Source organism: Rhinolophus sinicus, chromosome 17 (genome assembly GCF_057876585.1).
Source record: "Rhinolophus sinicus isolate RSI-liver-muscle chromosome 17, RSI-T2T, whole genome shotgun sequence".
Taxonomy (NCBI): Eukaryota; Metazoa; Chordata; class Mammalia; order Chiroptera; family Rhinolophidae; genus Rhinolophus; species Rhinolophus sinicus.
In genome coordinates this window covers 25,599,711-25,624,940 of record NC_142517.1, presented here as the reverse complement: position 1 = coordinate 25,624,940, position 25,230 = coordinate 25,599,711, and the positions used below count along the sequence as shown (strand labels likewise).

The 25,230-nt window shown below is 35.8% G+C and overlaps 1 protein-coding gene across 3 annotated transcripts in view; it reads right to left on the bottom strand.

The window, feature by feature from the left end:
- The window catches only part of MME (membrane metalloendopeptidase), a 91,118-nt gene that overhangs the window by 30,858 nt on the left and 35,030 nt on the right, over positions 1-25,230 (bottom strand). For all 3 annotated transcript variants that reach the window (XM_019731986.3, XM_019731987.3, XM_019731985.3), the window contains exons 5-16: positions 24,862-24,942; positions 24,683-24,778; positions 24,428-24,546; positions 22,695-22,760; positions 11,949-12,083; positions 9,871-9,972; positions 7,913-8,049; positions 7,710-7,803; positions 6,432-6,560; positions 5,567-5,665; positions 2,938-3,018; positions 1,495-1,598 (exon numbers count right to left, since the gene is read on the bottom strand). In XM_019731986.3, the coding sequence (XP_019587545.2) occupies positions 1,495-1,598; positions 2,938-3,018; positions 5,567-5,665; positions 6,432-6,560; positions 7,710-7,803; positions 7,913-8,049; positions 9,871-9,972; positions 11,949-12,083; positions 22,695-22,760; positions 24,428-24,546; positions 24,683-24,778; positions 24,862-24,942 (1,243 nt within the window). The remainder of the gene's footprint in view (positions 1-1,494; positions 1,599-2,937; positions 3,019-5,566; positions 5,666-6,431; positions 6,561-7,709; positions 7,804-7,912; positions 8,050-9,870; positions 9,973-11,948; positions 12,084-22,694; positions 22,761-24,427; positions 24,547-24,682; positions 24,779-24,861; positions 24,943-25,230) is intronic.

Sequence of the window (25,230 nt, the reverse complement as noted above, 5' to 3'; positions counted from 1 at the left end):
GCAAGACACCCCAAAATATCAATTGCTTTGAATTAGAGTTATTTGACAAGCAGCTGATGCAAGAAGGGCACACTGACCCTCTCTTGTCTCCTTAAATGCATGAAATAAATCTCTCCTGTGAAAAGTGCCCTCTTTGCTCCAAGAGGCTGAGAGAGATACCCTTACCCCTAGAGTTAAGGAATTCAGGGCCAAAAAGCTTGTATAAACAAAGCCTTTTTTAAAAAAATTAATTTACTACCCAAGCCCTAACTTCATATAGATTCTTTATTAATGAGCACAAAAACTTAAGTTTCTTTGTCCTGCCAATTCTTCACAAATTTATTGTTTCTTTGCCTAAAACAGCATAAAAAGCTGGTTGGTTCATCAATTCTCAGAGTATCATTTAAGATCTCCCATGTGCATGTATCAAATTGCTTTTTCTTCTGTTAACCTAATCTTACGTCAATTTTATTATTAGTCCAGGCATAAGAACTCAAGAATTATTCAAGAAGGGATCTTTTTCCCCTCTTCAATACTACCTTGATTATATTACCTTATAATGTAAGGTAATATAATCAAAGTTCACCTTTGATTTTCCCAGTGATCAACGATACCTGGACTTAGTCAGTGTTCTAATATATTAGTTTAATAAATGAATAAATGGAAGAATAAATTAATGCATAAATGAACCAAGCACCTCACTGGCATGTTATTGTTTCAGTTACCACACAAATCAACTTAGTATATTTATTTTTCCCTTGCTCACTCATTCATTACTTCAGTTTCAACTGAAAACCTTCTATGTAGTCAGCACTGTGCTGAATAATCAAAAGGAAAAGACCCTATTCTCTAGGAGCTCAGGGCCTAGTGAGAAGTCAACATAAGCAATTCTAGGGAGTTAAGTACACAAACATAAATGTTGATAAATACGTTAGACACATCCATTTGACTGAAAAATAAACACGAAACTAATAGTTAATGTGAAGTACTAATGCCGCTAATAAGCAGAGATTAAGAGTATTTGAAAGCTATAAACAAGAATGATTCCTGGTATCTCATATTTGGCTACCACTAGGGTAAGAGAAGTGTTACATGAGACAATCTAGGAAGGGGTGGGGGCTGTGGAATGACTGTCTGATAACAGGTGGGGCTACGGGCAGAAGAAAACTCTGAGTACAGTAAGTAAGGCCTCAGGGGAGGCTTGAAGGAGCTATGGGTTACTTAGATTAAGGTGTTCTTTCTCAAGAACACTTGTCCACAAAAAAAGCAGAGGGGACAGGCAATAAAATGAAAAGAAACCAAACAAATGAGGACACACACCTTAACAAAAAAATTTTGAAATTTGGTTAAATCCCTGACTCATCTTTAGCATATTCTTAGATGCTCTTAAAAGTACACCATACAAGGAGGACAGCTGTACTTTTTAACAGTATTCCAAGTCAGGCTCTTTCTCTGAATCCAGCAAGGAAAAGGCCCTCTTCTGAATGAACATGTTAGAAACTGGAATATACATACTCATCCTTGTCCACCTTTTCTCGAAGCTTCTTTAGTTGTTTATTTTGGCTGAACTTCAAATTTTGAATTATGTTCTCAAAGTATTCATCTTCCTTGTAGTTCAACTATGTTATATAAAAAAATTGGGGGAAAAATATTAAAATAAGTATCTTCAAAACTTTTGCTAAAAACATAGGGGACATTTTCTTAAATTCTATCAGTTAATAAAGTTAACAGAGATCATTAAAACTTACCAAAGAAGGATTTAGTTCACTAGTTGTATATTACAGGTCACTGCTGTTCTAGCTGTGTCTATTTTTTTGCATAATTAATTAAATGGAACCAAGTGTTAGGCATGCCTTACTATATTGATATTCATTCTTACATACCTGATGTGATAATAAAATATTCTTATTATGCCACTAATAAGCAGCGATTAAGAGACCTACTATGTGCCAGGCACTGTTCTAGGAACTTTAAATATAGATTACACTCTTTTAATCCTTTTAAGAATCTCATAAAGATGGGCTGTTATCACCATTTAAAAGTTGAGGAACCTGAGGCACGGACAAGTGCACTTGCCCAAGTTTCTGAGCGGTGGAGTTGGGATTTGCACAGTTTAGCTTTGAGTCTGCAGTCCCAGCCACTAGTGTCCTACGATAAGGGTCTCCAGGATAACATGCTGTAGCCAGCTCATTTAAAAGGAATAGTCAAGCTTTTCTGCAAATGGAACAGAATGTTAGGATGATTATGTAACTTTCAAATGCAGCAGGAGAGGACACTGTGGCTTCCAAAACCCCATGTTAGACTAGTAATCAATGGATTAGGAATCATTGTCCTCCTGACTCTGCACAAGGATCAGTTTGTCGTCACCAGGGTTTCAAGTAGTTGTGGTGACCACAAGGTTAGCAAAAGGACCCTCACCTCATCTGAAATCAGTACAGTAATGACTTTAATTAACTCTCTTCTCTTTTCTTCGTTACATTACCAGAGGAGAATAAAATAGTCTCTGGTTCCCAAATATTAGATTTGTTTGTTTGTTTGTTTTTTAAATAGAGAATGCATGACCGGGATTATCCAGTGGAGGAATGATTAGAAAGTAGATGGAAACCTGAAGATTTTACTTTTCAGCACTGTGGAAAACAGATAAGGAGGCTGAGTCCTGCCTATTGTTCAACAATTGGATGTCTACCCTGGATACTCTTTAAAGGACACCATGTTTTTCTTACTGCTCTTAAAATGGGATATATGGAAACCAAAATAACAAAAACCAAATACAGACCAAGGAAATGAAATAAAAGTCTAACACTAAAACAAACGCTGATCTGTCTTTAGTTCTAAAGGCTTTTTATAATAAAACTTCTGGTTTTAGGCTACGTCACATAATTCCTATTACATTGTTGACAGAAAAGGCATTGCATGAGCCCTGGGTGTCATTAGCCCACAGCTTTTATAGAGACTTACCTCAAGGTATTCATTATTCAGTTTGTTATCATCTGAAATAATTTCATCAGGATAGCCGATTCTTTCTTTAACTGCCAAGGCCTATGAATATTACAATATTGAATGTTAGGATGATTATGTAACTTTCAAATGCAAACATTATAATTTGCTCATGAATATCAACTGAATAACTTAACCCATATTGTTTACAAAAAGAGTATTTGACAACACTTAAACAGAGATCTTAGGAGTGACTTCTTTGTGGGGTTCAAAATAAACCAGTCTGAAATTCAGCTTCTACTGCCCTATTCTCATAGGCTGCGGCTTTCCCAGGAAAATCAAAACAAAAGCTGAGAAGTCATTGTTCTACATGTATTGTACTTTCATGAAATTTTTCTCTGAAAGGCCTTTTTCTTCAGTTTACAGGAGGGTAATATTTAAATCTTCCATTCTAGCAGCTTACAATGATCTTTCCACTTAACTGATTTGGCTGAAAAAACAGATGGACTTACAGGTTTAGTGCTAATATTCTTCCTGAATATTGGTTCTCGGATTTTTATGTTCTCTTTCGGTCTCCAGAGCTGTGCATCTGTCTTCTCAAAGTTAAATGAATGACATTAACAAGGGTTTTCCTTGTTACCAGCTCATATTTCCTACTTGCTTACTGCCATTTCTAACTTTTATGTTTATTTTAAAATTGCTTATTTTTATTATTTTATGATCACTGCTTGTTTACTACTTATTCTTTCTGTTTTTTATTTCGCATTTTTCTCAAAGATATTTGATTTTTGATTCTATCGTATCACATTGCTCTTTGAATTTAAAATTTTCATGGAGAATTAAGCTTGTATCTCTGAGTTATTGGGTTTGCCATAAAATGGATACGGTTTTGTTACAGGTCTGTTTTATAAGGCCAAGGTTTCCCCGGTGGATTGGACAGAATATGTATCACTAAGTCAGTTAGGCCAAGTCACCTTTTTACAGGTTTCCACACCATTGGCTCATTATAAATCAGCCTCCTCTCAAGGGTACTTTATTTTCTAGAAGACATTTCCTGAAAAAGTGTTCTAAGGGGCACAAACTCTACTGAAATAAAAGCTACTACATAAAAAGAATTTATTGTCAAACACATTGGGCAAATACTGTGACAAAAACATTAAGCAGGTTTCTTTATTGCTGGATTTCTTAGGGTCAAAATTAGGTTATTATAAGTATCCAAGAGGAGGAATTAATTTGTACATTTATTTATTCAGTATATGCTCAAGGGTCTACAATTTTCCAGGTTGAGACTACAATGCCAGGTAAAAATTTCTGCCACCAGAGAGCTTATCGTAAAGGTCAATGATGGGCAATGAAATGAGAATGAACTCTCAAGCGTGATGTGTGGTGCCATAAAAATCACACCCTAGGACCATGTAACCTAGACTAGGACGGGATCAGGAAAGCCTTCCTTCAGGAAGTGTTTCCTAAATTCTTTTGACCATGGGACTCTCTTTTGTGGAATATCTTGGCAGGTCCAGTGTTTTGTAACACCACCTTGGGAAATGATGATCTAGAACAATCCAATTGGCTATATCAAACAGAGCCATACCACGGAGAGCTAGAACATGAAAGGAGCAAATCCAGCCTGAATTTCTGAGGACTTAGTCAGAGTGATGGAAAGGTAGCTATACTGGGAGATAGGGGTGGGGTGGGGGGGGACCTAAATTCCAGACCTAACCCACCCAGGGCTCGGTGAGTGCTGAAAAAGATAGTCCTTCCACATGATTTAATCCTGAAAGAGAACTAGACTACAGCTTGATTCTCTTATTATAACAATTTTTGAACTCCTGTATCAGTTCAAAGAATAGTCTGTTCTTTCTGCAACCCTAGCTGCAGAGGAATAATCAGTCTTCATGAGAATGCTCATAGAGCACGTAGTTTTCACTGGACATGTTGTTCCTTCTAGTTTTATATAATTATCAAGACAAATGATCATAGTAAATATAGTAAATTTAAACCTAAGATTTCCTTTGAAATATCACCTTTATTCTTATGCACAATATTAGAAGTCCCAATAGAAGGTGTAAAATGGGGGTAGATAGGAATAGTTATAAAAAGACTCCTTCAACATTCTTCTAACTACAGCACCTTATAATACTCAAATACAGTTGCTTGAACAGAAATACAGTATTTTTTTTCTCCCCAGGTGATATATAAAAAACTAAATGGGGCATGTTTCAAAAAACTTTAGCTAGGAATTTACATTAAAAATTGAGGGCATATTTTTAGATATTGAGAATGAATGAGATGTCTTCCATAAGAGGAGGAAAAATAGGAACCACTGATAGTATCTTTTCATTCTGTTCTTGTTCACATAAGATTTTCCTCTTGTTTTCTGAAATCTTCCTTAAAAAAAAAAAAAAAAGAGGAAAACGGGATCTTTCCGTTTTAAACTGAATATGGAGAGTAGAAGCTGGTTGCCAAGAGATAAAAGGTGAAAATTATAGAAAAAAAAACCCTTTATCATTGAAAACTGTTCCTGGAAATATTACATCCTGAAGGAGCTTGCTTTTATTTTATGCAATTCTTGATTATGTTTTTTTCCCAAAGTTTCTTATTATTTCCTTATAAAGAAAATTTTCTTTGATAGCCCTGTCTTGCTTTTTACCTTTTCTTCAGCTCTCTTTTTCGTTTCAGCATCCATCCAAGTGAGTTCATCTAAAGTCTGAATAAAAACGTCCCGGATCTGTGCAATCAAATCCTCAACCTCAAATTAAAAGAACAGTAGAGAAATTTGGGCCATTAAATAATTTTTTTTAACACAAATTTAAAAAAATAGAGCTATAAGCTATCTTTATGCGACTCAATAATATGTTAATAAATGTAAATTTATAGACAACTGTGACCTAAACAAATGGATATATGTGGATAAATATATTTTTAAAGCAATATTGCTCCTATCAACACTGATGATTAAATAGGCCTTAATATGCACATTTAAAAAATCATGTTTAGAATGTAATGGTTTCCATTATCATAAAAGAAGGACTAACATAAAATATTAGCTGTCATTACAATTTGAAGTTAAGCATGAAGCAGCATTTTCATAGATTCTTTCACCATATATTTAAGCTCCATTGATTTCACTTCAGTAACAATAAAAAATGGAGTACATTTCCTACACTTCAAATAAACCCAGATTCACCCTCTAGATTTTTAAGAAAACATGGATTCTTGGTCAATTTTGTTAATAGAAGAGTTTATAAATGATTATATCAATAGAACATGTGACTGGGTACTCTGAATCTACTGCTTCCGGAAAATGGACAGTTGGCTTTAGACTAAACGATATTAGAATCAGAAATATAACCAGACCCTTGGGACAGGGAGGATGAGAATTACTGGGAAATAATGGTAAATTATAATTCAAAGACTCTCTGACAATTAATAAAATTTTAGCCGAATTATGGACGATTGTAATTGCCTATCAATAAAAACAAATATCTGCGAGTGTACTGTGCTGAAAACATTACCACGTGTTTACTCTCTCCCGCAAATGCTGCTTCTACATAAAGCCTTCCCACAGCATTTTCCATGTTCCCATTGACATAGTTTGCACAACGTCTCCAAGTTGCTGTTTCTGATGTTGTGCCATAAAGGGCCTATGGGAGAACAAAAGGAAATGGCATTTGATCAGTAGACGGCTATAGCATGGTAAGAGCATAAACCTCACAGGACTCTATTCTTTATGTCTCCTAAGTTCTTCAATATTCATTGCTTCTCCTCACAAGGCACGTTGTCCTTGCATATGATAAAATGTAATCCAATTGGATTGTTTGTTTATATATGATCTGAAAATAAAGTATATTTTCAGTACCTATCCCAATAGAACTTCTGGCTATTACAAGTTAATATCCTTCCAGACAGCTTTGGAGAAAACAACAACAAAAAAACCCCAAAACAAACAAACAAAAATAACACTGTTACCATGGCATAAACATAAATGTGAAGTAATGTTCAATAAACGTAACAGGGGAGAAATCTGGTATACAAGAAAACATATTCTTATTTTTTTTTAATGTTTTAGCTGAACTTCCAATACTTAAAAGAACTACATATGTACACAGTTAAGAATCAATAAGGAGACAAACTTAGGCAACGAAAATTTAGCGAAACACCATTTTTACATTCTTTAATTTCAAAAATGTGTCTATATTTTCTTTTAAAGGATAAAATTAAAAAATTTCAATAAATTAGAGGTAATTCCTTTCCATGACATCAATCAATATGTTTGCTACAATTTCTCCTTTCTCAATGCCTCCTGCCCTCTCCCCTCACAACAGGTCTAAATGATGATTGTTTAGATGTAGGTACATTCTAATAAAAGGCCTTAAGGCTGTCTCCAGGTAGGTTTGTTCTCAGTGGAGTGTTCACGTCAATGTAGTCCATCTGTCTGTATATCTAGTGTGCTATGAGCACCTGTAAAATCAAGTTAATTGACAGAACCCTGCGATTACTTTTATCACAACAAAAAAACCAAGCCAGTATCTTTCATGAACTGCTCACATAACCAAATGCATATCCTTTCAGGGCATTTCAATCATGATGCCACAATAGATAATCATAGGATGGCAAAGCCCATGAAAACTGGCTTTTCAAGGCATCATAGGCTAAACGTGGGCAAAATAATCAACATTTGGCATTTTGTCACTTGGCAAAGTTCACCAAATTCTAGCAGTGTACATGGCACCTTCATAACCATGTATCTCTTTATGTTGTAAGTCTTAAGATAAGAGAGATTGTTTCTTCACCTTGCGGAAAGCATTTCTGGACTCCTTGTAGTTTCTGCTGAGGCTGCTTACAAGATCCATTATGAACCGCCAGGACATTAAATTTTGAAGATCTCTGTATAAAAAAACCCACCACCCAGCAACAGAAAAGATGAGGCTGTAAAGCTTCTAAAGAGTGATATTAAATGTAAACTCTGAGGACATGGGCACTCTGACATACCTACCTGGCAGAATATTTGTTAAGAATGATTTTAAGTTTGGTTAAATATTCTGGAGCATAAACAATCACATCTTCCTCATTTGTAATATTAATATTCACAGTTGACATAATTTCGTTTGTGAAATTTGACCAGCTGAATGACTGGAAGAAAGCAGGCACAAAACATTTAGTAATTATGGATTGCTCTTGTTGATTCCAACACTCAGTTATGGTTACGGGGTGAGACATGGTGAGGATGTCAGTTGCATCACAATATAATTATCACAGTCATCAGTTTGATACTTGTTTGGGATTTTTCCTCAATTGTTTCAACTGGTTTTCAATAAAAATTAGTTCTGCGTCATGATTGTTTTGATAGCAGAATTAAACCAACCACTTAAGAACAGAGGAAAAGCCTCAAAGTGTAGAGAATATACAAATAGAAATTAGGCTCAGTGTCATCTTCTTGGTCTAACCAATAAAAAAAGAAGAAAACCATTTAGCTTTGAAAATAACACTTCCTTGGTTTATGCAAAAAAAATTTAAACGGGTATAAAATGTTTATCTTTTTTTTAATGTTTATCTTTTAAAAGTGGATATCAATAAAGAATTCATTCAACTATAGTAATACATCTCAGTGGAGATCCTGTTATAAATTAAAACAAAGTGCAGTCAAAGCAGAGGTATAGTGATGGTATAGATACATCACAGATGGTCCAACAAAGCCAAACAAAACACATTTTAAACTACCAGTAGTGGGCCTATAGGTATGAAGTTTTTATACTTCGGAAACTAGGTTTGGAGGTACCAAAAGATGGAATCTTGTCTATTATATTTTAAATGGGAATTGTGGTTATTCAACCACCATTGGATATAAGAAAAACAGCAGAAGTGGAGATCATGCAAATCTGGCTGACATGCCACATTTCAGTGCTTGAGAATGTTTAAGATTACCAATATTTTAGGCTCTATGACTATATATACACCGGGGGTGCCAAAAAAATGTACACATTTTAAGAGATGTTATCTAAGTGGAATTGAATTACGGTAGCAATGTGTAGTATGATGTGCACTCAAAAGATGGTGTTAATCAAATGAATGCTAGTCTCATTCATTGTATTACAATTTTAAGACAGTATTCTCCTTTCTTAAAATGTGCATACATTTTTTTTGGCACCGTGTGTGTGTGTGTGTGTGTGTGTGTGCACACATATCAATATGCTGATCACATATTTTGATGATTTGGACTATTCTTGCAAAACATATTTATTAAGCACATACTACATTAAAAAGTTATGTGAGAAATTATTAACTCAATAGGTTATGCTTTTTAAAAGTTCTTGTTTATTATAGTTAGTGCCAAAAAGAATCTATCACTGAATGTGACAGTTTGTAGATTTTCCCATGGATATTGCTTTATTTCCCGATTGTGTGCATCAACTAATACACAAGTGTACATGAACAGCCCCCAAAAGAGATAATTAGATACTAGCTAACAAATTACAACTAAGCAAAAAGCCATCAATTGCTGTTTATAAATGGAATCTGTGAGACAGATTTTTCTTATTTCTTGTGTTCTATTTCTCCATTATTACTCTGAACACCTCCATAGATGGCCTTGGTAAGAACATAGCAAGTTCTATGAATAAATTATTCTTTTTAGGCGTTGAAAAGAAATTTAGTGCTTTTATTATTTGACTGTCCAAGTTTGATGGCTATTAAATGGTCTTTGAGAAGAATTTTCAGTTTTAATGTTTTCTTTGAAAGGACTTTTCCCTTTGAAATTCCCTCTAACTAAATATAAACATAAAAATTTCAAATAGTTTTTTTTCCACGTCTTGTCATGAAGTCAAATGGTTGGTGTCATCTAAGTTCATTTGATGTTCAATTTACTTCAATAAATAAATTGAATTTTAACAAACTATTTCAATATTATAATTTTTAGAAATGGCACAAAGAGAATACATAAAACTTGCTACTTACCTTCCCATTGATCTCTAGTGAAAAGTTATTTTGGATCTGGTCTAATGTCATTTTGTTATAAAGAAGCATTGGATCATTTCGATCTTCAGGTTTAGCTGTAGCCTATGGATTTAATTTTTGATCATTATTTTAGAACTAAGAATTCTTTAGAAAATTATATATTTGAGGGAAAAAGAAACATGGGATAGGTACAATATAATTTGATTTAAGTTCTATTCTGTGCTTGTTTTGTAATTTATTTTGTGATATCAAAAAGGAAAGTGAAATTTAAGAGGTTTTAAGTATATTCAGTAACAATTATCAAGATTTGGCTCGTGTTGAGTATTAAAAAAAAAAAAATCTTTTATATTTGAGAACTGCCAAACCACATAAGCAATATTTGCAGGCCTTCTTCCTTCTATGGCTAATGGCCAGCTCAGCTGTGTTTGTTTCATATAACAATAAATTTTTTGGAATATAGTCATGTCCAATTTATCAAATACTGTCTCCCATCCCCCACCGCTACCATTCAGTATCCCAGTTAAAATTCAGACAGTAAAACAAAACAAAACAAAACAAAAAACTGCAATGGTCTCTGCAAGAGAATTTAAAGCAAGTGAGAGAAAAACAATTCCTAGTACATAGAGCAGTTAGATTGCATATTATCTGAGGAGAGTGCTAGCATCTTCTACTTTCGTGATTCTCCTCCCATCCTGCCTAATCAGTTTAGTGCTCTATACTTAACAGCATCCAGTTTTATTTTTTAACTGAATCAAAAAAGAAAATTGCAATAACAACCCCCTCCAATTCATGGTTGAAATAAGTAAAAGCAATTTTAAGTGAGAAGCAACAAAAGGTAAAAGTTTAAAATTAGGATTATTTTTCAGTGACAATGGTTCCAATTTCCTCTTTAGATCACTTATTTATTTATTTAAAAAATTATTTACTGAACGTCTCCTGCATGCAAAAATAAGCTGGACACTGTTAGAGATACATAGATGATTCAATGGTGACTAAGGCATCACCCCAATCTTAAAGTCTCAGAGAAGAGAGAAAATATAGACACAAATAATTCTGAGGTAAGATACAAGTACCACAGAGATGAAGCGTATAGAAGGAGAACATACTCTGGGAAGGTGCAAGTGGTAAAAATCCAGTGCAATAAACTGTTCTCCTCTAACAATTCTGTTTTCAACACAGAACCACATGTAACCTATCAAACTGCCATTCATCCAGCTGCAGCTCCAAGCAAAGTCTCGCTCTGATTGGGGATTTTTGGCTTCATGTAGCGCCAGAAAAGCTAAAATTGCCCTCAAAGAGCTTCAGTCTTCAAGATTCTGATGACGGTGGCAAGCAGACAGGGATTTAGGAGTGCAGGTTGTTGTTTGCAATGTCAAAGAGAGCTCGGTGGATTCTAGACTGAAATTAACCAGGGGTTCAATCAATAACCTGGATCCTGCTTCAAGAGAGTTCACTCACTTGAGACTGCAGACCCAGTCAGTCAGACAAGAAAGTGCCAACTCAGACTCCAACGGCTCCTGTGGGACTGGAGGAAATTTATGAATACACCCCAGGGCTTTGCTGATAAACTCTTCCTATAGGGTCTCCCCTGAGCTGAGCAGCCTACAGTCTGAACTCAGTGACATCACATGGGGCCACATTCAGGGGCTAATACTTCTTAGCGAAGGGATAGAGACAATCTCTGTGATTACTATAAACTTAAAAAAAAAAAAAAGTAAAGTTGTAAGTATCAAGACTGAAAAAGCTTTGCTGAACAATTAGCAATCAAATGTGTCCCGAGCCTCCAGGACATCTCAACAACAGTTGGGCTGTAAGTAGAATTTTGATGTAATCCACTTATAGCAGGTGATTCAGTGTATCTAGTTTAATATTTGTCAAACCTAGATGTCAGAAACCCAGTTTACTATAAAATTTCAGTTTCAAAGGTCCTCTTAAAGTCAATGATCCATTACTGAGCTATGCATTTTTATCTGTTGGTTAAGGAAATGCACCTTTTACTCTTAAAATAGGATAGAGTGAAGAAAGAAAAAAAAAAAGTGGTTAACATTATTCATTGTATCATAGATTATGTGTTTTACATTGGCAATTTCTTTTTCCAATTCCATAACTCTATGCATTTCCAAAGAAACCTGGCTGTCATCAATGGGCAGTCCTCTTTCCTGACGAATCAATTTGGCCACAGAAATCATAAAATCCACATATGCTGTACAAGCCTGCAAGAAATAAATAACAATAAATTGCTGTCAAACATTCTAAATATTCATCACAGTGCTTTAACTTAAAAATTTATTTTCAACTCAATATTAATTTTTGGTAACAGATAAAGCACAGTAAAATAGAAATCCTTTCTTAAGTCTTAAAAGAAATGACATGCACAGGTTCTTAAAAAGTCAACGTGTCTTTGAAGTAGAGTAATACAATAAAGTATCCCTTTGAAAGCACTAAGTGATTTATAACTGCTTGGTTATGGAGATTTTGTAATTTTCAATTTTTAATCAAGTTATTTTAAAGTTACTATATTGCCTTAATAAAAATGCAGTTGCAAAACACTTGGTAAGCAATAACCTAGTATTTTTTTGTTAAATAGTAATATATTCCTTTACCAAATTTCCTTTTCTCAAGTTTTGTCTGTTCACATATGTATATTTTTTCAACTATTCATTGAATAGATGGCCACAAACCCATATAATATTATCAGGATATCTTTAGCTGTCCACTCTGGCAAAGCAACTTTCTTCTTTTTTCAATGAGGCTGTGTTCGCATGAGCTTCTCCAACATAAATCTGTGGGTTTTAGTTAATTCACTACTTGGCTCCCATTACTATGAAATTTCTCTCTGAGATAGCATAGATTTGGATATCAGCTTTCTTCTACGAATCCAAATTCTTTCCATTTTATCTTCCCAAACATTTTAACTTTGTGAAGGTAAGCTATAAACTACTTACATTATCAACCTTTTACAGAATACATAAATGCCTTATTCAAGTTCAGAGTGGCATCAACTCCCGGAGATTGAATGCCACCTTCATAAATCTCAACCCACTGCCATTTAGCCATTATTACCTATCAACTATGAAAATAAATGATGATCCCACCTCATTAAAATGTACTCAAAACTCAAGCTCCCAGCACCAGCTTGACGACAATCAACCATGATTAGGAAAGCCATGTCACACAAGTTTGGGATAGATGGCACTTGTATGCTCCTAAGACTTGTTTATAAGGTAAATACAAAGGAAGGCTATACAGCGCTCAACACTTTCACAATTTCAAGAGGGTTTTATATCTCTGCTAATCAACTGTCAGTGATGGGGTCTGTTTACATTCATTGTGAGTGCAAAGGCACATCTGAATTTACAGTGACTCATTAAGAGGATCAAACATAAAACTTACAAGGAGATGAAAATATTTTATCAAGCTATAATCTAAGCAAAATGTACAGGGTTTTTATCAATTTGAAAGTCAAGAGGACACCTTTAAGTAAGGTTTAGATACTGGCATTCCATGACCTTTACTAAATGCTAAGAAAACAGTTCCCTGGGGAGAGGGTTCTCTCTTTCATGGATACCCTGCGATGCTGGGGCTGTCTGGCGAGCATCTCTATCTGTGGATCTGCTACTCAGTAGAACACACTATTTTTCAGCTGTGAGTTTGTATTAAAAAACCTAATCACGAAGGTAACAGGATAATAGAATATTTTTATGTGTATTTTTGTCAACTCCATTCTTCTCAAAGGTAATCAGAATTCTTGTTTCACATTGAAGTAAACAAATGTGTCTAAGTTCATACCTCATGGGAGCAACTATTGTGAAATATAAGCATGCAGCATTTTGAATTAACTGTATTTCAAATCATATAAATTTATCTGCATTCAGCAGGGAATTAGTACTGACTATGAAGGAAATGGTGATTTGAATTTTCCAATATCAACCTACTGAGTTTTTTTACTCTACGGGATGCTTTTTTTTGTTAATCAGGTGAGAAAACAATTAAAAAGAATGCTCTCTTGCACTTTGTTGACTCTGCAAACTGGTTTTACTCCAGTATCATCTTCTTATGGACGTATCTAAAGACTATGGAACGTGCCATGAGACAAGTATGTGTGATGCTTCTGGTCGGCTGAGCTGGTCAAGTTACCCAGAAAATTGGAAGCACCAGATTCTGGGAGCCTTAAATATTTATACAGCTACATGGAACACACTACTTCCTTTAATGAGCTCCATTACCTGGCAACTATTCCAATGTGACTGATTAAAACATGTGCCTTGTATCTTGATTTTTCCAGCTTCCAAATTTATATAGTAGCTGTCAGAACCCAGGCTTACTGCTGCTGTTGAATCTTTTCTACGAGATATAATTCTACCTTAAGGTATTAATTTTCTTCCTGGAGATACATCTAGTTATGTAAAATGCCAAATGGTAGTAATTGTCATGATTGAGGAAAAGGTAATCAACACATATTTTAACATTTAAACAGTACATTGGGCAGAATATTTTTAAAATTGAAATTCAATTTCTCTTTTTTGTCACTAGGACAGCAATTAGATATTAGGAGAACGGCCAGAGTCACCTATCTTCTTTGAGTCACAAGGCAGCCTGGTTGCAGCCTTGATGTAGTGAATCCTTTATGTCAAAACAAAACAAACAAAAAAAACAAACACAAAAAATGTCTAAATATCTATGTAGCCCTTCCATTAAAAATAAAACATTGTAAACCCCAGTGCTTATAAATACCAGGTCCAAAGATGATAATTGGTTTTAAATGGTTGGATAAAATCCATAATAGCAGTTTTGTGAGTTTTTAAATTACACAATCTCAATGAGATGATAGATATTTATCAATACCGAACACCATGAATTGTTACTCTAATTAGAACTCTATTCATTTTGCAGGACCAACCAATGGTATTTATACATTAGCTCTGTTCAGAAGTTGGGTTCCTTCCGCTTGTGAAAAAAGCTGATATTTGTTGGAGTTGCCATAGAGAAAGAGAGCGACGCCATTTAACTATTGTCCTTCAAACTTCAGTATCTTTATTAATGAGTAACAGCAAGACCCAGTGAAAAACAGATAGTTCCATAGTCAGATTGGCTGATATTTGGTACCTTTGTGTGCCAACAACCTACGCATCAGGAGTTTCACTTCCAAAGATTCTATTCCGGGACACCCAGTTCTTACCAATTTTCTGCTTTCTCCTTTTTAGGAAGAAAACCGATATAATATGAAGCATGAAGTGACTGAAAAGTCACAGAACTATACTATTCCTACCACTGATACTGGGGGATACTTAATAACGTTACACAAAGTTTTCTGGAGAAACACACAGAAGACATAGCAAGGAAGATATGTTTCCTATCAAAAAGGCTTGGAATTTTTCCCACTTTCAACAGCATATCAGGGAGCATGCAGCTGCCAGCACAGAGAGACTTGAGCAGGAGAAACACAGAACACAAACAGCATGGGGACTGTTTGGAGCTTTCATCAGGTTATTAATAAAGAGAACCTGCAGATTCATGAGAAGTTATTGTGTAACTTCTAAGGTTTGCTGCATATGTTTGGGAAGTTGCATGTAGTTCTTTTTACAAACTTGGTTCAGTCGATCTCAAACAATTTTCTTGTCATAGCCACTAATTAATTCCCAAGTTAAAAAGCTCATTTTTGTTTTGTTAAATACAGATAACCTGACCTGGGTGAAATCTCCTGACTTTTAGTTACCTGGTGTCCGGAAAGGACAAAATGAGGTCAGCAGTTTCCCGGGCAGGATCTGTTTTTATCAAGTCAAGCAAGCAGCAGCCAGAGTGATCTTTTTAAAAACCAAATCAAATTACATCTAAATTATCCCCTTATCCTAGTAATTCACTTGCTATCATATCATCTTGTTTTAGTTGCTTATTAACACTATCTCCATTTATCTTATTTCCTTAAATTATTTACTTGTTTCTTTGTTGTCTAGCTCCTCCCATTAGAACATGAGTTCCATGTGGAAAAGGACCTTTCCTGCCTTTTTTTGTTGGTATCCCCACTGCATAGAAAAGTATATGTCACACAGCAGAAGCTCAATGAACACATTTTGAATGAAAAAGAAAAAGAAATTAAAATTTAAGTATACTACGTAAGTAAGTTTTACTCATTTCCTATGTCATCAGACTTCTATTTTCAGCCCAAGTCTAGAGCAGTTGCTCTCAGTTTCTATTTGGGTAAGTGGGCAAACAAAATCCTCTCCAGGTTTCAGTCAGTTCCAGCTTGTACCTGCTCATCTACAGGACTGCAAATCTCCACTTGTGCTGCCTCCTGAGTAGGCACAGCTTAGAGAATTTCTCTGGTCTGTGTTTTCTCTTAGTCAGACATACTGGCCCCTGGGCCGTCTCTTTCTGGTTTTGACCATTCTGACCATGTTCCAAGTCCTCTATCCTCATGCCTAGAATGTGTTCATTTTTTATGAACCCGCAGTTTTTCTAAGAGCTCTAAATGTCTTCACGACTCTGGCACCCTTCACCCCTGCCAGGCTCCACAGCATTACATACCAGAGCTTCTATTTTCCAACGCTTATCTCACCTCCTCAGGCTCTCATCTGCTAGACCAGTGGTTTTCTCATGTTTCTTTTAGCCCTGAAATAGTCTGTTCAAATAAATATTTTGTTGATGTATAAACAAGTAAAATCAATCATGGTGGACTTTCCTGAAGTCTGTATACAAGATGGTGTGGCTACACAGAACCCTGTCATTTGCACACACAAAGTTGGGAACCCCTCGCCTCCTCTACCTACTCAGACACAGACCATCAATATATCTATAACCCAATTGCACTCAAACATTTTGGATTCCTCACCTGCAGATTTCTTTGTAAAGGAGGACAAGATAACACCCCTGATGGGCTAAAGAGGTAGAGAAGGGGAAGCTTTGAGACCAATTCCAATTCATTCTCAGTGCCGAGTTCAGAGACTCTTCTGAAGGTGGGTGATTTTTCAAGAAAATTACAGTCATCATTCCTTTCAGGGAATCAGTATACAAGTACTTTCTCACATGAAGCATTTAATTGTTCCATTTTAAACTTCCATGAATAGGATGATTATTTTTTATGGGCCATGTGTTTCTTTCATATTATTTTCCTAGCGTAGAAATTTATACCCTTATAAGGGATAGAATTGTTTTAAATCTCACTACTACTTCTATAGAAATCAGGTTCTATATCTTTAACAAGGGAGATCCAGGATGACAGCTTCTTGATAAACCCATTTTGAGAACAGTTCCTTCTGTCATGACATTTAGGAAGTTCTATTTATCTCCTAGAAAAGGAAACTTTACACAACAGGAGACACACAGGTACATCCAAACTGGTAAGATGTCAATTTTCAGTGTATGTATTTGTTCAATATTCACACAGATGTCTCTATGGTCTTCTACCTAATATTTGGCCTGCAGAACACTGAGTTAACAGTTTTAAATTATAAACTTTTATAGATGATAAAAGATAATGTTGATTCAGTCTTGTTTGGCAACTTGTATCATTAACATGAGCTGGCTTAATTATTACTTTTAAATGAGACTTGCTCTCAGGTTTTTTGTGTGTTTTTTTTTGTAGAAATAGCACCATCTGGTAGGAAAGCTACATTGGGAACCAGGAGACAGAAAATGGTAAGGTGGGCTACAATAAATAGTGTTTTCTCCTTATCTTCTCACAACAGAACCCTCTATTCTGTTTCCTGTTGGTAGAACTGTTGACCAAGGGGCCTCCCTTTCTGAGTCATAGACATGAGTTGGCACTACCAACTAATTTATCAAAGAACCTGGTTCTCTGATAAATCACATAGTGATTGGTTTAGAGAAAAACAGATAGCTCAAGCAGAGCCAATCAGGGTCCTTTTCTGAGAAATCGATAGCCATTAGGAGAGAAGAAATTTCTTTTTTTCTATATTTTGAAGCTTCCAATGGTTATCTTTGATTCACATGGAGACAAAATGCAAGAGAAGGAAGCCAAACACAATAGAAACTAGAACCTTAAGAATGGGAAAAGAAAAGATAAGATGACTCAATTGAACCTCTGGAACCAACCATGCCTGGTTCATCCCTAGAACTTTACAGTTAGGTGAGACAGACAAATTTTTTTTTTTTAAACAAAATTTTAAGTTAATCAGAATAGGTTTCTATTGTTTACAATTAATGTTCCTAGCTGACACGTGGATCTTGCGATCTATGGCATTTAAACAAGTCATTTTACTTCTTTGGGTCTCTGTTCCCTCATTTGAAAAATGAAGGGTTGCACTAAGTCCTCTAATGTCCCATTTAGCTCTTAAAGTCTGTGCATGAGGAACCTTAATTATTGAAGAAAACATACGATTCTGTCATGTAAATAATATAAGAACATAAATCGTTGGGTTTCTATTGCCTTAGGATATGCTCCCTCTTTAAGGGAAACGGAAAGTACAGAAAACTAAAAGGAACTCAGGTATTCAAGTTTCGAACAATAACCAGAGGAATACACCATGCATTTCTCAAAATATAGCATTTAAAACTGCCAGAAATAAAAGCACATAACAGGTTTGAAAGGCCTTTTAACAAGAGAAAAGTAGGTTTTGTCTTCAAAGAAGGCGGTGCTTGAAAAAAATGCATTATCTATTTTCATAACCTCGTGGTATAATGAAACAAGATATTTTGTGTTTTGAATGCCATACAAATATCACAACACAACAATTCCATTCCTAGGCTATCGAAAGTGAAAAATATGCTTCTATAAAGTGGAATGGGCGTTTTTTTTTGGTAACTGTAGGTGCTATTTTCATTGTTCATAAGAAGTTTTAGAATTATGGAAGAAGATTCCCTGGATGAGCTGGATATTCTGAAAAGCGGGATCAAAAAGGATGCTGGGAAATGGGCTTAGGTAATATTTTTTGATTAAGGAGATTTATGATTAGGGTGCTTTTGATCAATGACTCTCCCCAACCCCTGAGGCACATCTGCAGAACCAGACTCCACACTATAGTTTGAAAATCATTGGCTAGAATGACAGGCAAAGGAACCAGGCTTCTCGAGTCAAAGACAGAGCACGTCTTTTGTTGAAAAAGGTGGTGAACTCATGTCAGACCTCAAAACTTCTCTTGGTTATTTTCAGTGAAGTAATGTGGAATGCAAAAGTATATAAGACTCACTGAATGTGTGACTATCTCAGGCAAATTGACTGTAGCAGAGAAACAGCTGGAGATTGAAAAGAAGAAAAGGGATACATGGTTTATAAGATGTTTGTAAGATGCTCAGGAAAGGTATTCCATTAGCTATGGATGCCCCAGAGCTCATTCTTCCCCAAGAATCAAGGTGAGGAACTAGGAGGGGTCCCTAAGAGACTGGGTTCTTCTATCTTCTTTTTTTCCGCTCTTTTCCCCTCCATTTCCCCCTCAACTATTCACCCACTGATTCAGCAATATTTATTTGATAATTTCTAACCAAAGTGGGTACTGGGAATAAAGCAAAGGATAAGTGAGACCTGACAGTGCTCCCACTAAACTTACAGTTTTCTAGAAGAAAAAAAAATGACATTAAGTAAAAAAAGTACACAGAAACCCATGTGCTATAGGAACATATAGGTATCTTCATCTAGTCAAATGTTACAGGAAAGGCCTTCATGAAGAAGCAAAATTCAAACTTAGATTGAAAGGGTAAAATAAGAGGAAGAGAGCTGGGCATGTGTGTGTGTGAAATGTTCCAGGCAAAAGGAACAGCATACATAAAAGCTTATAGGTGAGAAAATCAATGAAGGCCAGTGATATACTGAATCGATGATGGTAAGATTTCTTCCAGCTTTCTAACTTCTACACTCAGTGTTGTTTTGTTGTTCTATCCTTTTCACCATTTTTTGCTCCATGAAGCAATAAAACACTAAGAAAAAATACTTAAAAGAGTTGACTTCTTTCAGAGATAGCAGAATAGTTGAAAACTGGAATTAATTTTTATTTGATAGTTGGCTGGGAATGCAGAAGAAATCAAATGAGGGATTACAGGTAGTAGTGTTTGGGAAAGAGTAGCAAATATCATGGGGGATATAAGGAGAAAATTGGAATTTTTTCCATGGATCTCTCCCCTTTCCCCCAACCCCAAAAGAATGAATTTTAAAAGAGGGGAAAGGTACAGAAATAGTCTAGTAATTACGCATTTCCAGGATGACAATTATATTTTCTCTTATATGCCAACTGCCTTCAACTGGAAGGAGGTTGCTTGGAGCACTAAGTAGAGAAGGATTCTGAGGTTTGAGCTTAGCAGGAAAGAGTGCAGTGACCAAATAGCCATAGTTGTGGAGGGACAGCAAGGCTGCAAGCATATTCTGTTTGCAAGTCTGATTCAGAGCATGTGAGGGCACCTAATTTGAGCTGATAATAACTTCCAGACTGTAAGTGCCAATGCTGCTGAGTTTTCTAAATCATTTTCTTATTTAAAGAACTCTACTAGTATGAAATACTACTCTTACGAAGCTGGAAAGATGAACTGCAAGGAGCAATAGACCGGGACAAAAGTTCTACCTGTGGTTCTACAACTGTTTTGCTGAGTGTTCTAGGGCAAACCTCTGGACCTCAGATTTCTTACCCATAGTCTCCATAAACATAGTTCTGACCCTAGATTTGATCACCACTGTTATTTGGCTACAGATATAGTATTTCCCAGGCCAGTAGATGCAAACTGTGGCAGAGATTGCTAAATGTCACTGATATCTAAGCACCCTTACTTCTTTTTAGTAATGGAACCTCTCTCCCCATCAACCCAATTTTAATAAGGCACATACATGACACCCAGCTTACGACTACATTTCCCAGCCTCCTTAACATTTAGTTGTGGCCACATGACAGTGTTTTAACCAATGGAATGTATACAACTTCTTCCTCACTGACATAAAAGAAATCGTTTGTTTACAATTTCCCTCTTCTTTTTCCTGTGGCCTGAAATGTGAACAAGGCACTAGTGAACCAATTTCGACCCGTTAGACTAATATAAAACACTAGAAGAGGTTGATGTTCGAGCAACAAGGTCAAAGAAAGCTGTGGTTCTGGCCATTCCCATGAAACAGAGTTTCCTACCTCAACTGGACTGCCTGCTGACTTTTGGACTGTAACAGGAACCAGAAACAAACTTCTCTCTTGTTTAAGCTACAGTATTTTCATGTCTCTGTTACTGCAGCTTAGCTAGGACCCAACTAAATCACAAACTTAAATGCTTCAGGAACCAGGAAGTCAACATAAATTAATGAACCATATGGATGAAGATGAGAACAAATGCCTTACCCGAAGGGGGCAAATACAACATAGCTCTGCCCAACAGCTGCCACATGGCAATGCAGGCCTAGGGTTTCCAGTGCTACTAATTTATCAAGAAATTTAGATTCTTAAGTGAAATCTTTCAACTTTTTAAAATATTGGAAATTAATCCAAATGAAAACAAACAAGAAACTGCAAGTTACACAAAAGTGCCTGTATATCAGACTCAAGCCTATGACTGCCAGTCTGTGACCTGTTCTAGGTTATGAGATAGCATTGAATACGAAATGCACAAATACACCATCATCTTCACAGCTTTTGCAAAAAACAACAACAGAAAAGAAACTTTACCACATCAAATGTATATACCGACTGCTGGGTATCTTTACATCAGAAATGTTAAAATACAAAAATATTGGTATATTTTTAGGATTGAAAACATTTGATATGTTTTTAGGACATGATCTTAAATATGAAAGGCATCCAACTGATGATGATGATGAAAATGTAGTAGGATGAGCCAAAATTCCTCAATCACCCTCAACTCTGCAATAGGAAGGCTGGTAAAGCCAATAGTTGCAACCCACACAGTAACTAGATTATAATGAACTCAAGTATCCCCCACCCATTTGATTGTCTGTGCTATTAATTGTTTGTTGCACTATTAATTGTGGTCTTCTATAACACATCTTTTTCTACATTTCAATATTGTGTAGCCCCTCAAAAAGACACTTTATAGTGAATTTATTCCATGTTACTTGAACTTAATTATGCAAAATAAACACTTAGCATAAACATATTTAGCTAATCATTTCAACTAGGGAGTAATTTCAGCCACACCACTACACTGTGACCCATTAGGATCGTCAAAGGGAAACTTCACTTACTCCTGAGCTACTAAATAATTAGGAAGAAAACATTTATAGAGCCAACACCTTCCCCAATATATAATAATATACTATGTTACTGAGTTGTCTTCTTTTGTCCCTTTACATCACTAAGCAGGAGCACATCAACACCAGCCTGAGAGAGGTAAGGCTGCAAGACAGTCAGAAGCACCTTGGCTGGGCTAGTTGACCAACGTCTGAGTCAGAAGGTATCTGCAAAGGTCTGTTTGAACCCGATGTCCCTACCTAGGGCGTCCTGTGAACGTCAAAGCAGAGGGCTCTGGAAACATGCCACACAGTACAATGTGGCTCATACTGGACCATTTCTTGGTCCTCATCGGTACCGCTCTAGACCACGATTAAAGTTCATTTTTCAAAACATCCAATTTATAGGCAGAATTAAAGCATTTAAAATTGACTTTCCAAAATAGGTCATAGGACAAATACAAAGACTAAAGACTCAAGTAAGGAATTTCAAGTTTCCTTGTTTCTTAAAATCCCTCTATTCATTCCACTGAAAATGTTCATTCTACCACTGAAAAGGGAGTTCACTTTTCTGTGTGATTTTAAGTATTTGTCCAGAGTAAAGAACATGGAGGGTTAAAGTTTATCCTCAGCCTTATTCTTCTTCATTATATATCAGTTTATACCAAATGATTTTGTTGTTTTATTTTTATTTCACTTTTTTTTTTTTTTTTACCTCTTTATATATTCCAGTGCATTCATAGTAGTCTCTGGAAGGGAGGCCAAGTCGAGGTTGGTCAATCTACAAAAAAAGTACAAAAGGTGAAAACAAACCATTCAGTTGATACAGAACAGTTGGACAAAATAGAAGCATGCCTATGTCTGAGCAAGATCCCAAGTGTCCTTGCTGTTCATAAATTAGATACTGAGTGACTATATGTAATCAGGAAATGGTTTTCTCACTACTTCTAAGTGTTAAACTGATGGGTAGTTAGATAATCTGGAAGGTTGTGCTGCAGGTATTTGAGGAAAACCAAAGAAAACGAACAGAAACTATACCGGGAAGGATTTTTAATGCAGAACTGATGGTGCAGGTTAACAAAAACAGGTGAAAGTTTAGGACTGGGGAGTTTCTACTTTACACATTTCCAGGATGTTCCCACTTCTTGAGATTCTTATATGCTACTGTGGGGGACATTCTCTTCCACCCTCACCCTTAACCGGGATGGAAAAAAATAAAAGATGGGAAACCTCTATAGTAACTCTAGAACTTTTTGGCTAGTGGAATCTTGCCAGAAATTTTTTTGAGATCCTCTACCCTACAGGGATAGAGGAGACACCTCCTTGGTTCTCTCCAAAGCTGCTTTGCTCAGGACTTCAGTAGAGCCAGTGCCAGCTGCGTGTCTAGCCCACCTTTATACCAAGTGAGAGCTACCTGGACACACTCGCAGCTTTGTGAGGTCGCTTCCTATGCATTGCAAGGTAAGAAGATGGTACAGGGGCAAATCAGAATTTATGGGTTGAAATGAGAATCCTAGCAGGGCCGAAAGAAACATCACCCAGAGGACTGGCATGGAAAGAGCCAGAAGACATCTCTACAAGGAGGGCCCTGTTCCTTTCCCAACCTCTTGACCCTCTTAAAAATTCCCCTCATGATGATCATGCATGATGCTCGCATTTGATGGCCCAAGGAGAGAATGTGGGAAGGCAGAAAAGGGGTCCACTGTAGAGGAAAGCTGGAGTCAATGCCTTTCATGATTTTAATTAAAGTGGCCATGAAGATTTATGCAATAGTGACATAAATATGATTCTATGACCTGCAACTTTTAGTTTAGTTTCTTTTACAGGAGACCATGTAAAAGCTTTATAGGTATTTTAATCCAATCCAAGTATACTCATTAAGTATTAATCTCATTTTAGGTGACACTTCAGATAAACCTAAATGAATGGTTTACACTTTAAAAAAAAATCTAACCAAAGCCATTTTAAGAGAATAGCATTTTATTTACCTTAATTGAGGAAAAAGTACAAACATTCTTTAGTGAGAAGCAAAACTGTGTCCAAAATCCCTTCTCTATGTTCTTTTTCGGAAGCAATTAGGAATTTCTGGTTTCCAGACCTGCATTACTTATTACCAGACCATGCTCCTTATATGAACATACAAAGAAATTTGGTGCTTTTTCTACATAGGACTGGCCTGAAGTCTTTCATTTCTTACCATTTATTTTTATGAAGGGAGAGTTATCTAAAACAAAGGAAGCAGGAAGAAGAGATGAATGTCTAAAACATAGTATTAAGAAAATACTTTAGAAATGGGGAATCCAGATATCGGGGACAGAGCATTAATTTATTACCACCTTGCTCATGCAATTCAAATGAGAATATGCATTATTTCTAAATATCAATAACGTGTGTGGAAGTTTTATTACAATTTAAAGGTAACTTTGGCTGACAGCCACATGAACTTACATGAATTATATGGTTCACAGAGTTCTTATCATCAGTGCCAATGAAAAAATTAATAATGACTTTTTTCCCATATTTAGAATTCAGTTGTGCAATGGATTTCTCGGCTGTCCAAGAAGTACCTATAGCAATGAAAGGTGAAATATATATATATATCTTTAGATGCTTTAGTGCATTCATATGATACTATAACATAATAATAACATAGATTTGATTGGAAATTATTTTTTTTTTAAAAAAGAAGGAAAACTGCCTTACCATAGGTTTGCTCCCAGTTTTCTGTTGCTACTGGCCATTCATATATATCTTGTAGAAGTTGGAGTAGAGGCATTCCGCCTCTGCTGTCAATAGCAGCTTTTGAAAACAATTAAAATTCATTAAGAAGTGTATGCATATTGTATAGACACTCTTAATTAAACAAAATTCAGAGCACTTACATTCATTCATGCACGATCTGTACAATGTTTTTGCTTTCTGCACTGCTATTATGTCTTCAGTTTTGGGTTCCTGAAGAACATCTGAAATCGGGCATTTAATAAAATACATCAATATCAATGGCTCATTTGCAGCTGCAATTAACATTTTCAACACAGGTTCAGTAACTAACTTGTTTCTTTGTTTGTATGTTCTCTCCCTCCCTGTGCTGAAACCCTACAGGAAACAACAAACCCCTTACCTGATCATTATTCCTAGCGCAGAACTGGGAGTTAGTTTCATTAGCCAAGTTACAAGAAAGTATTTTTCACTAGATTATCTTTTTTTGTGAACAGTGATGTGTACTGCTCTGCCATAGAGAAGTTACTTTC